This window comes from Psammomys obesus, unplaced genomic scaffold (genome assembly GCF_907164565.1).
Source record: "Psammomys obesus unplaced genomic scaffold, mPsaObe1.curated_primary_1811, whole genome shotgun sequence".
Classification (NCBI taxonomy): Eukaryota; Metazoa; Chordata; class Mammalia; order Rodentia; family Muridae; genus Psammomys; species Psammomys obesus.
Genome location: NW_026590405.1, coordinates 5,139,907 through 5,152,717, shown reverse-complemented (window position 1 = coordinate 5,152,717; position 12,811 = coordinate 5,139,907). Strand labels below are relative to the sequence as shown.

General features: G+C 46.1%; 1 protein-coding gene across 2 annotated transcripts in view; it reads right to left on the bottom strand.

Annotated features, from left to right (window-relative positions):
* The window catches only part of Stk38 (serine/threonine kinase 38), a 38,961-nt gene extending 26,773 nt beyond the window's left edge, over window positions 1-12,188 (bottom strand). Inside the window, exons 1-2 of one of the 2 annotated variants that reach the window (XM_055607077.1) lie at window positions 11,972-12,188; window positions 6,120-6,255 (exon numbers count right to left, since the gene is read on the bottom strand). In XM_055607077.1, the coding sequence (XP_055463052.1) occupies window positions 6,120-6,250 (131 nt within the window). In that variant the 5' untranslated portion in view covers window positions 6,251-6,255; window positions 11,972-12,188. The remainder of the gene's footprint in view (window positions 1-6,119; window positions 6,256-11,971) is intronic. The other variant, XM_055607078.1, reaches the window with a different exon arrangement.
* Window positions 12,189-12,811: the final 623 nt, after the last annotated feature.

Here is a 12,811-nt window from a genome sequence, read left to right as displayed (position 1 = left end):
TGCTGGGATCACAGGCGTGCGCCACCTTGCCCAGCTGATTTGGGATTTTTTTCATACTGAAAATAACAGTTGAAAGCACTGACTACTCTTGTGGAAGACCAGGTTCAATTCCCAGCACCTACACTGCAGTTCACAACTGCCTGTACTCCAGAACCAGGGGTTAGGATGTCTTCTTCTGGCCTCTGCAGGCACCAGACAGGCAACTGGTACACACATACATGCAGATAAAACAGCCGTACACACTAAATTAAACATTTTTAAATAAACAGATGTATGCAAGAGCATCCAGTCTAGAGCAGCTGATAAAGCACTTCAGACACCACATGAAGGCTCTGCTTTCCCGAAACCTACGGCTCAGAGGCTTGAGAAAGGACTCCTGTGTGGCAGCACCAGGTTGGTGGCTTCCTGGCCTTCACAGCCACTCTCCCCTCAACTGCAGAGTTCCAACCAGAACCTGCAAGAGCCCAGGCTACTTCCCAGGCAGGGATCCCCTCAGCCCTAGCCAAGAGGTGCGAACTCCAGGTTTTCACACGTGTGATCATTCCTCTAGAAGACTGTAAGCTTCTTGCAGGGGAGCTGGGCGTGGTGGCATACACCTTTGATCCCAGCACTCAGGGAGGCAGAGGCAGGTGGATGGCTGTGAATTTGAGGCCAGCCTGTTCTACAAATAAAGTACAGGACAGCCATGGCTACACAGAGAAACCCTGCCTCGAATAAACAAACAAACAAATAAAAATAAAGCTTCTTGAAGGGAAAGGAGTACATTTGGAGGCCTATCTCCAACAGAAGTGGTGCTTTATAAAGATAGTTCTTTAAGGCATTATTAAAATTCTTAGACTTATGTGTGTGAGTGTGTTTTCCCTGCATGTATGTCTGTGCACTGCATATGTGCCTAGTGCCCTCAGAGGTCAAAAAAACAAAAACATCAGATCACCTGGAACTGCAGTAACAGTTGGTTATGAACCACCATGTGACACTGGGAACCAAACCCAGGTCCTCTGCAAGAGCAGCCGGTGCTTTCAACTTCTGAATCACCTCTAGGGTACTTTTTTACTTTTAAGAGTTTTTTTATTTTATTATGTATACAATGTTCCGCCTCCATGTACACCTGAACGCCAGAAGAGGGCACCAGATCTCATTATAGATGTTTGTGAACCACCATGTGGTTGCTGGGAATTGAACTCAGGACCTCTGGAAGAGCAAGCAGTGCTCTTAACCTCTGAGCCATCTCTCCAGCCCCTCTAGGGTACTTTTTAAGGACCTCAGTCATACAACAGTGTGCAGACACATTCGTGACTTATAACCTGCTCCCTTTATCTAACTAGGCTCCCTTCCTGGCACAGCCCCATTCAAAGCTAGTAAGGATAAAAGAGGGTTGGTCAACTCTACAAAAGCTAAGCAAATACATTTCTAATTTCTGTTGATGAGACAGATAAAAACAAGAAAAGTAGTATTAAAATAATTTGATTGTATCTCCATGATCAACACTGGGAAATGCCTAAGAAAACCCCTGAAAGTTAATATTATGCAACTGTTGAAAATGTAAATATATTAGTTCTTCAGACCCAAACCCTAGTTTGATATTTAGTCAGTAGAGACCACTAGAAGGGCTGGACTTCACATCCTAGGACTTAAATAAAACTGACCCTGGATTATGAACCTTCACTAACATTCTACTGAGATTCAGATCACATGAAACACTGCATCTTTAAGAAAAACAGTTTTTCTTCTCTCTACTTTTCCTCTTCCTCCTCTCTTCCTTCTTTTCCCTTTGTTCCTCATTTCCTCTCCTCTGTCAATCCTGGGGATTGAACTCCAAGCCTTGCGCACACTAAACAAGTGCTCTACCACTGACTACACTGAGAGCCCATGGGTAAGACTCTGTGAAAACCTGCAGCACAGATATCCTCCTAGACAGTAAAGCACCACTTCAGTGGAGATGGGCAACCATCATTACATTAAGTTACGTCTGTGGCTTTAATTAATCCAGCATAACAGTCTTCAGGGAGAAAAAACAGACAATGTTTTGTCAGAGGAAATGCCTGTTTCCTTGGTTTTGATTAGATGGCTATAAACTATCCAGACTATTCTTGTCCCTGACTAGGTACTTGCCGGTGCGTACTGGGCACTTACTGTACGCAGAGAGCGCAGGGCCGTAGCTGCTCTAGAGAAGAAGGAAGCCAAGGGGCCAGAGGAGGCAAACAGCCGACAGGAACGGCAGAGCACCTGCGGCAGGCGACCGGAAGCCCACAGGGCACAGGGTAACATGCTAACTCTTGTTTTGCTGGTACTTTAGACAGGGTCTCATGTAGTCAGACAGACCCTAAACTCAGCACTTGGCCGAGGCTGCCCTTGACTTCCTGACCCTCTTGCCACTGTCTCCCAAGTGGCAGTGGGCCGCCATGCCCAGAAAGTGAACTATTCTCAGCCTGTGGAACTTGCCATAGGATTTCCATGAAGCGGCTCAACTCCTATTTTACTTGTAGACAAGAGATAATTCCCAAATGAGTTTTATTCGCCCTTTGTCTCCAGAGTTTAGACATATCTCCCCATACAGTAAGTTCTTCGTTTAAAGTAAAACCTTAGCAGGACGGGATAGCACATGCCTATAATGCCATCACTCCGGAAGCTGAGACAGGGGATTGACAAAAGCCCAGCCAAGGGTACCTGTGAGATTGTATCAAATAAATGAATGAAATAACGTAAACCTTAGTGTTCTATTAAAATGAAACAGTACAAAAATTATATGTGAGTGTTCAAAATTAATGTTAATTATAAATTAATTAAATGTTTGTATCAGATAAGGAATAAAGTATGAAGGGAAAATTGTATTATTTGCTCTCAAAATTTATTGGTCCAAAATTCAGTATTTCAAGACTCCATCATATATTACTAGGTGTACTCTCAAAGTACGTATTCTCAAAATAACCCATTATCAACTGTCACTAAAATGTAGTAATTCTCCTCTACTATCAAAAGGTTAAAAAGTCATTTCTAACAAGGTCACCTTAGTTATTCGCTGAGGGGAGCCCTTGCCAATCACTGTTGTTTCAAGCAAAAACATAACACTCACTAACCAAACCCACTATTGGATTAAAAAAAAAAGAACATGTCATCAAAAAGATTTATAAGGAGAGAGTGATTTTGAAGACATTGTCTAAGTGTCTGTACTGTGCCCAGAGATTTGCCACAAATCCTGAGGGCTCTAACCTAACGACTGTTTACTCCATTAACGCACTCAAAGTCTGAACTGCCTCTTAGGAGGTCAAGGAACTGTGGTGGGCTATGGGGACATGCTCCTGGCGCTGCTTCTTGCCCACGCCCTTCCCTGTCACTACTTTGCTGTTTTCCATGAGAGCCACTCTCCATAGCCGACCATGGGGCTGAAACTTCTGCAACTTGGGGCACATGAACGAATTTAGGATGTGCTGTTGCCTAGTGACAATAAAACAGCAGCAGCAAGTGGCCAGGCGACAGCACTCTAATTTGTCTGTCTTGCTTTGTTTGTTTTTTGATACAAGGTTTCCCTGTGTAGCCCTGGCTGTCCTGGAACTCAGGTGGTATGCCAGGCTGGCCTTGAACTCAAGAGATCTGCCTGACTCTGCCTTCCAAGTGCTGGGATTAAAGGTGTGCATCACCACTGCCTGGTTAAGATTCTAAATATTTGCAACTGTATAAAAATACCAGATGTAGAAAAGCAATTAATATGTAGAAACTACACACTAACACTGCTTTGAGAAAGTTTTGTAAAAAAAAAAAAAAAAAAAAAAAAAAAGTCTCTTTAGATGTATTTTCAGGCTGAGGGTGGTGGTGTATGTCTTTAATTCTAGCACTTGGGAGATGGGGGCAGAGACAGGAAGCTCTCTGTGAGTTCCAGGCTAGTCTGGTCTACATACTGAGTTCCAGAACAGCCAGGACTACATGGAGAGATCTTGTTGTTTGTTTGTTTTTTGTTTTTTAAAAAGGATTTATTTTCACTTTATGTGGAAGCTGTGGGTCTTCTGCCTGCATGAACGTCAGTGCCCCATGTGCATGGCTGATATCCATGGAGGCCGGAAGGAGCTGGATCCTTTGAAACTGCAGTTAAAGTTGCTGGCCACCATATAGGTGCTGAGAACTGAACACAGGTCCTCCAAGAGCAACAGTTGCTCTTCACCCCTTAGTCATCTCATTAGCCCCCCCAAAAAGATTTATAAAGTGGACAAGCATATGATGTTGATGAACCAGAAACTTCAGCATTGTCACAACAACAATCATCCCAAAGTGATGTGCAGATTCAATATAACTCCAGTCATAATCTCTGAATTTTCTGTATACTCTGACAAGCCTAATAAATTTCTTTAAAAAAAAAAAAAAAAAAACTGTGAAGAATTTACAACGTCCAAAAACAATCTTAGGTGGAAATAACTCTATACCCACAAGGAAGAGTTATACCTCAAATCTCACCTAATACAATGCACACCTACAGGAGGACAAGGTAGCCCAGTAGGTAGAAGTGTTTGCTGGACAAGCTGGCCAACACAGTTTGAGTCTGAGCCCAGAAGCCATGGAAAGATGGAAAGAGAGATCGGAGCCCTGCGAGCTGTCATCGGACTTCCACACATGAGCCACAGCATGCACATACCCTTATTCACACACAAACTTATTACGATCGTGGAACTAAATCTTGAGGCTCAGCCTCCTCAAGATGGTTCAGTGGGTAGAGGCACCGTGAAGCCTGAGTCTAATCCCCAGGACCAACATTCATGGTGGAAGGTTAGAACTGACTCAGGACATCAACCTCCTCACACATGCCATGATATGAACATGCATGTTCAGCTCTCAAACAAAAATAACAAATGCAACGCAAAATTTCTTAAGAAAATAATGGAGCTGGAGAGATGGCTCAAAAGTTAAAAATCATTTGCTACCCTTGTAGAGGACAATTTCAATTCCTAGCACACACACCAGGAGGCCCACAACCACTTGTAACTCCTGTCTTCCTCAGCACCTGAAAACACGTGGTATATACTCATAGGAACACAAGTTTAAAAAATGAAAAACAAAATCTTAATTTAAAAAAAAGGCAAATTGGCTTCATCAAAAAATTTAAATGTCTGCTCACATAAAGATATAGTTACAAAAATGATGGGAAAGCCACACACTGGGAGAGTGTTGATAGAACACAGGACAAAAGCTGTATCTGGAGTACATAAAAAACTCCTGAAACTCACTAACAGTCAAGACTACAGCTGGGTGTGGTGACACAAACCTTTAATCCCCACACTCAGGAGGCAGAAGCAGGTAGATCTTTGAGTTCAAAGCCAGACTGGTTTATAAACTGAGTTCCAGGACAGACAGGGCTACACAGAGAAAGTCTACCTTAAAAAAAAAAAAAAAAAAAAGTCAAGCTGGTATTTTAACTGGGGTAAAGCTGGGAGTGGTGGTACATGACTCTAATCCCAGCACTCAGGAGGCAGAGGAAGGTGCATCTTTGTAAATTCAAGGGCAGCCTACAAGGGAACTTTCAGGACAGCCAGGGCTGCACAGTGAGAGCCAGCAGGCTTTTGTGGGTTTGTTTTTTAAACAACTCTCAGCTATCACTATCATCATTCACTGTCAGTAAAATGTCGCGTACTCACATGTTAGCGCTAATTCCCTAGCAGTCCCTCCAGACAGTGTTATCCCCACTTTCCTGGTGAGGGAGCTCACACACCAAAAAGACCTTCACGAACAAGCTCCAGCCTCATACAGCTGCTACTCACAAGACAGGGCTCAAAGTCCCAGGAGGCTACTCCCTGAGAGCACACTGCTTTAATGATGAGCGCAGTGAGACGACCAAATTATTTCCTTTATAATGTAATAGAATTCTGGGTTACTGACCAGCAGATAAGTTGTAATAGAAAAGATGTAGAAATTTGTCACACTGTCATCCCACGGTAACAGCTAGGCTACAATGTAGCTGCTGCTACCCTGGTCTCCTTTTATATAATGGATAGGCCCCTACAACATGTAAAAACAGCAAGTTTTTCTCCACTGTTTCTGTTTTGGGTTTTGCCTTGTATGTGACAGGTATGCACTCTACCACTGAGCAACAACCCCAGCCCCAAAACACAATGTTTTCAAGCAAAACTCTTTACCTCATTTCTCGTTCCTCGTGTTGAGCGATAAGGTTGCTGTAAAAGTTCTCCAGTGTCACTTTGGTCATTGTCACCCTTTCCTTCGTATGACTGCTCATGGAGGGGCAAGGTGTGGAGCCTGTCATTGCCATGGCCGCTGGAAGGACAGGGCCAGAGCGGGGTCAGTGCGCAACAATCAACACCCCCCAGCCCCTTGGCACAGACATAAATTGGTTCACTCTTTCTGGAGGACAAACAATACAAATCAAGAGCCAGGCAAGCAAGGCGGCGCGGTGGTTAGTTGTAACTGTCGGCTTGACACAAGAACTGCCTGGGAAGGAATCTCAGCGACAGATGTCTAGACTGGGTTGGCTTGTGAACATGTCTCTGGAGATTATTATTGTTATTATTGTGCTGATGTGGAAAGAACTGCCCACTGTGGGTGGCACCAGACAGCCAGAGATGGCTCAGCAGTTAAGAGAACTTGCTCCTGCGGAGGACCAGAGTTCAGGTCTCAGCACTCACATAAGACAACTCAAATCCACCTGAACTCCAGCTCTAGGGAATCTGACACCCTATTCAGGTCTACACCTGCTGTGCATACACATCTGTCCACTCCACACACAAACCCTTTTTTCTATTTAAAGACTGAAGAAGGAGGCTGAGCGCCAGCAGACAGCTTTAATTCACGGCTCTCTAGTCTCAACTGTGGGTGTGACGTCAACAGCTGCTTCGAGTCCACTCTTCCGTGACTTCCACAGTGACCCAAATACACTCTTTCTCCCTCGAGTTGTTTCTGTCAAGCATTTTATCACAGCAAAAGGAAACAAAACGAAGTCACCAGGCACGGTGTCAGATGCCGGTAATCCCAGTACTCAGGAGATCCAGGCACATGATACCCGGTTTTAGTGAGCTTCTGCTGCTCTGATAAAGACCAAAACCAAAAGCAACTTGGAGAGAAAAGGGTTTATTTGGCTTACATATCCCATGTCATAGTCCACTGAGTGAGGACAGAACTCAAGGCAAGAGCCTGGAGGCAGGGACGAAAGCAGAAGCCATGGAGCAGCGCTGCTTACTGTCTCGCCCACTGTGGCTTACTGAGCTTGCTTTCTCGCATACCCAGAACCTAGGGCTTGCACTGCCCACCGTGACCTGGGCCTCTCCACATCAATCATCATTCGAGAATTTCCCACCAGCCTGCACACAGGCCAATCTGATAAGTGTTTTCTCAACTCAAGTTCCCTCTTCTTAGGTGATTCTAACTTGTACCAAGTTGACAAAAACAAAAAACTAACACACTATTTCAAAGCAAGCAAAAAGTGTATATACATATATACACACAATTATACATAATTTCATTCTTCCCAACTAGAAAACTACCTTGAAATGACAATTCATAAAGATTCATGTGTTAAAAAAAATTCCTATATTAATTTAGTTCCATGAAACTTTTTTTTTCCTAAGACAGGGTTTCTCTGTGTAGTCTTGGCTATCCTGGAATTTGATCTCTAAACCAGGCTGAGCTCGAACTCTAAGATCCACCTGCCTCTGCCTCCCAGTGCTGGGACTAGCCACTGTCCAGCTCAATAAAACATTTGAATTACACAGGAAAACTAGAAATAATATGAATAAATACATAACAGAACTAACTGAAGTATGAAAAGCCCTGGCAAAATCTATTCAATTATTTAAAGGAAGGAGGCCAGGTGTGCATAGGCTTGCTGTCCTAGGAAGTGGATGCAGGAGGCTCTGGAGTTCAAGGCCATCTTCAGCTCCCATGAGTTAGAGGCCAGCCTGGGCTATAGAAACACACAAGAAGTCAGTGTTATTAGTGGTTTAACTGCAGGAAATAAGATGATTTTATTCTAGACTATATTTTTCTGTGATATACCAGGTATTCTTAGATTTTTTATTTCTACGATTAAAAGACTTTATGACTAAAATGCTGGTCTGTAGATATGTATGTGCTCTGACTCACCTATAGGTATTTGATAAATGTTTATTACTTGATTTTGTAACTTTTAATTACGACAATTTAAAAAACACTAGTACAAAGAGGAAAACTGAATCACAACTCTAGTGCTCAAAGATTCCTTAAAAATCAGCGATCCCAACTTCCTTGTTTTACACTTTAAAACAAAACAAAACTCTACAGGTCTAAAAGTCCATAAAATGTTTTCTCTCTTAAATTTAAAATCTCACTTTCCACCAAATAACCTCTATTACCATACTCGGCCAAACTGTTACTGGACTGTTCCAGCGTGGGCAACAGCACTCAACAGTTTACCCTTCGCCAGCTTTCTTGATGTCTAACTAATTTATTTCCTTCCTTCCCCTCCCTCCCCTGGAGTTTTTAATAGGGTATCACTACCTAACCAAGGCTGGCCAGGAACCCACTACCCTTCACCATCCAAAGGCTGGGGCTACAGGTGTGCACCACCATGCCAAGTGATCCCCATTCTATCCTTTCACCCCAACAGAAAGCACAGCAGAATTCAGGAGGAGCAGGAAGCCATTTTCCAAGAAGGCACATTTTATGAAAACACATTTGAAGGTCCTCCCTGGACAACTGTCTCGTGGATTAGACTAAGGCTTGTAAAGAATGTAAAGACACTTGTTATTATTAAGAGGGGGAGAAGGAAGGCTTAATACAGCATCTGTAGCTGGTTGTGTTTCCTTGGTTTGGTGGTTGTTCTGTTTTTCTGGGACAGAGCCCTGCTATGAAGCCCTGACCGGCCTCGCACTGCCGAAGCAGGCCTGGTTGGCCTCACAGTGACCCATCTGCCTTGGTCTCATTTGAGTGCTGGCTGTCAACAAGGCAGTAGTTTTTTGGTTTGCGGGGGGTTGTTGTTTTTTTTGTTTTTGTTTTTTTCAGACAAAAACTATATAAGCAATAATGCATTCAGAGCAGAGATTCAAAATCAAGAATCTACTTTAGTGCTAAACATTTTGATCCAGACAACAAAAGTTTAAGTATTCATAAATCCAAAACACTGAATTACTTAAAAATAGTACCTTAAAGTATCACATTGTTTTTTAACAGGGAAGTTCTTACCAATACTGAAGAAGCGTGCTGCTTTTAGAATAACGGCAGAGGGGGAAAAAAACCGTCTGGTTTATAAAGTCTGGGTGTGGTTTCTTGTTTGTCAGCCTGCACACCCTCCACCCACAATGAAAACCACATGCACTCTAAGTATGCTTGGGGAGAATACTTAAAACCAGACCAAGAAAAAAAAAAAAAAACGGGCAGTAAAATGGCATCAGGTTAGAAGTGTTTGCCACCAAGCCTAAAGACGTGAGTTCAATGCTTGGGACCCACAGGAGCATTGGAGAAAACCAACTCCCACAAGTTGCCCTTTGGCCTCCACACACTTGCCATGGAAAGCCACCTCGCTCTAAACCCCACCCTGGCACATACAAAAATTTAAAATAAGGTGAAAGGTGTCTCAAATTTTCTGGAGAGTCTACATACACACAGTTACTGTGTATGTATGTGCATGTGCGTGCACACAGAAAGTGCGAGACGACTTCACTTGGTAAACCAGGCTGGCACTGAACTCACGGCAATCCTCCTGCCTCAGCTTCTCAAATGCTGGGATTGCAAGCATGAGCCACCACATCCAGCTCTACAGGCAGTAATATTTTAACAGCTAAGATTATGTACAGGTTGACGATCCAGCTCAGAGTTAGAAGAGAAAGACAACAGGCATGCAGTCAGGCAATGCCTTCCTACAGTGAGTACTCAGTAAGTCTGAGCTGAGCAAGCTCCTGATTTCTAGTTGTCAACAAGGCTGTGGAAAGGAAGAGAACATTTACAGACTGGTATATAAAGGCCTGGACAACAAAGCTCTGGCGTGGGCTAGTGAAGTTGTTCATTTGAATAGTGCCTGCCCAGCATGCACAAAGGCCTGGGTGCTATCCCAAAACAGAAAAAAAAGGGGGGTAGAAGTCACCCACATTACTCCCTACACTTTAAAAAGATCCATGGGGCCAGGTGGTGAAGTTCCAGGACAGCCACAGCTACACAGAGAAACCCTGTCTCCAAAAAAAACAAAAAACAATCAATCAATAAAATAAAAAGACCCACAGGAAGCTGAGCGTCAGGGGGCACACCTTTCATCCCAGCACTTGGGAGACAGAGACAGGCAGGTCTCTGTGAGTTCAAAGGCCACCTGGTCTACAGACTGAGTTCTACAATAGCCAGAGGTACATAATGAGACCCAATCTTGAAAAAACTAAAAGATGAGGTCAATAGGACATTCTGTACATGCAAAGATGCCAAATAGCCTAGTCAACAAAACCTTCTCTATTTTTCGCCCAATACCTAATGCAATGCTAAGGGCTCCACTATCCTTTCCCTTTGGCCTCACTATGTAGACCACGATGGCCTTGGAACTCAGAGATCAGCCTGCCTCTGCCTCCCCAGTGATGGTGTGTACCACCACACCTGGCCCTTCTGACCTTTGTTCAAACCCTTCTCTCTACCGCCACTCGTAAATGGTTTAGCCTAATTCTAATAACCTTTGATCAAAAGATACAATTAATATTGCCCAATAGTAATTTACGGTTTACTGGGTCAACCAAGTGCATCTTATGAGAGAGGGCTTTCCCTACTGCTTTCCATAATTCAAGTTTCCTGCCCTGACCCACAAGCCACCACCGGAGTCCTATCTCTTTGTCTCCTTCCACTCTGCAAAGTTAGGGAAGGTTGGGCAAGAAAGTCTGGAAGGTTATTGGTTTTTGTTTGCTTTTTAATTAGCAAAGGATACACACTCTTCATAAAACTCACTATTAAGGACTGTGGACTCGGAATGAGCTCAAGTGAGAACCAGTTTATTCACCATAGAGTTAGGCCTGGCTGGTTGACTTGGCAATGGTACTGCCATCTCTACAGCACCATTTAACCGACATTTTATTTCTTTGTGACCAAGAGGTCTATTATCTTTCACTGGACAGTTCAAGCGGAGGCCTCAACAATGGAGTCACAAGTGGCACGCGGTTTCAATCCCAGCAACTCGAGAGGCGGAGGCAGGAGGATCTCTGTGAGTTCGAGGCCACCTTGGTCTAATTCCAGGCCTGCCATACTTACACAGTGAGACCCGGTCTCAAAACCAGGTTGGTTGGTTGGTGGGCGCATGATGCTATGGTGCGCAGAGCCGGAGGACAGAGCTGTCCTGATGAAGGAAGCTGGTATCTATCTAATGTTTGGGGCGGGGGCGGGAGCCGCTCTTGTGGGTTTTTTTGTTTGTTTAGGGAAACCCGCACGTGCTGGCTAGTTCACCGCCAAGGTGAGCCGAAGGAAGAGGAAGCAGTGGGTCTATCAGGCTGACCTTCCTCGTCACTTCGAAGAACAAGATTCTCCCGTGTCCCTGGGTCCTCTTCGGGGCGCCGCTGGCAACCGTTAAGCGCCTTCTGGCACACTTCTCTCCTCTGGCTCTTAAAAGCCATTTTTTCCTGTCCTCCAGCTCGGTGCCTTCTCCCAGTTCTTGACAGTCCTCAGGCCATCTGGGGTGACCTTAAGGTGACGGGGTAGCCCAGTGCCCGCTAAACTAACCGCGAATCAGGGGGACAGCCCCCAAGGTCCCACACCTACCCAGAGGACCTCGAACTTCAGACACCCTCGGCTTCCCGCATCCCGGGAGGGGAGGCCAAGGTGAAGATCGGGTCCGCCCGAGGTCCCAGGGGGGGACGGGCGGGCGGCAGCCGGCGCCCAAAGCTGGCGGCGAGGGCAGAAGACAGCGGCTGCCCGTCCCGGCTGCACGGCCGGCGCGGACCGAGACGGGGAGAGGGGGGGACCGCCAAGGGGGCGCTGCCGGGAGGCTGGGGAGGGGCGCCCCAGAGCGCACAGGAGCCGCCGGCCGCGAGACACTCACCGGACCCGGGCGACGGGGGCGCGGGGCGGGCGGCGACGGCGCTGACGCGGCGTGCGGGCCGCCCGAGAGCGACCGCCAAGCGCCGGGGTCCCCGAGGGAGCGCGGCCGCCGAGCAGCGACGGGAGACGACAACAGGAAGAAGCCCAACTGCCGGAAGAGACGGCAGCGCGGAGGGGCCAAGGCTCCCCGGTACCCCTCAGACCGCGGCGAGGGGACGCGGCGGACGAGACTGCGCATGCGCCACCGCCGGCGCTCCCCCCTCCCTCCCCGGCAGCAGGGCTGCGCGTGCGCGCCGGCGCCCCGCCCACATCTTCACCCCTGGCAGGGCTGCGCCCAGCCCGGGAGTCTTAGAGAGGCCAGGGGCGAGCAATGTGAGGCGGGCACCGGGTATTGGGCTGGGCCGGGCTAGTAAGCCTTTGTTTTGTTACTTTTTTTTGGGGGGGGAAGGGGGAAATAATTATAGACCCGTCAGAAGTTACAAAATGAAAACAGTGAAGTTCCGTAAAAGCCAGCCCCCACCCAGCTTCCCTCAATGTCTTACATAAGACAGGCATCTCAACACCCGGAAATTGACTTTGGCTCTTTTTCAACTACACCAATGCATCAACTACCGTGACTGGGGTGTAGCTTTTGGCATGCACGCGTGTGAGGATGTCTTTAGTTCTGTGAAATTCAATCAGACTTTTTCCCCCATCCTCCTTGACCTCAGATCATTGTGGCCACAGGTCTGTTGGAACCCTTGGTCCTACCTATTTTTGGATTAACGCGCTTTGCTTGGGATCAGGTGAGCTCTCAGACGTTAGACCTCGCCATTGCACAGAACTTACCTGAAAGGCTCTC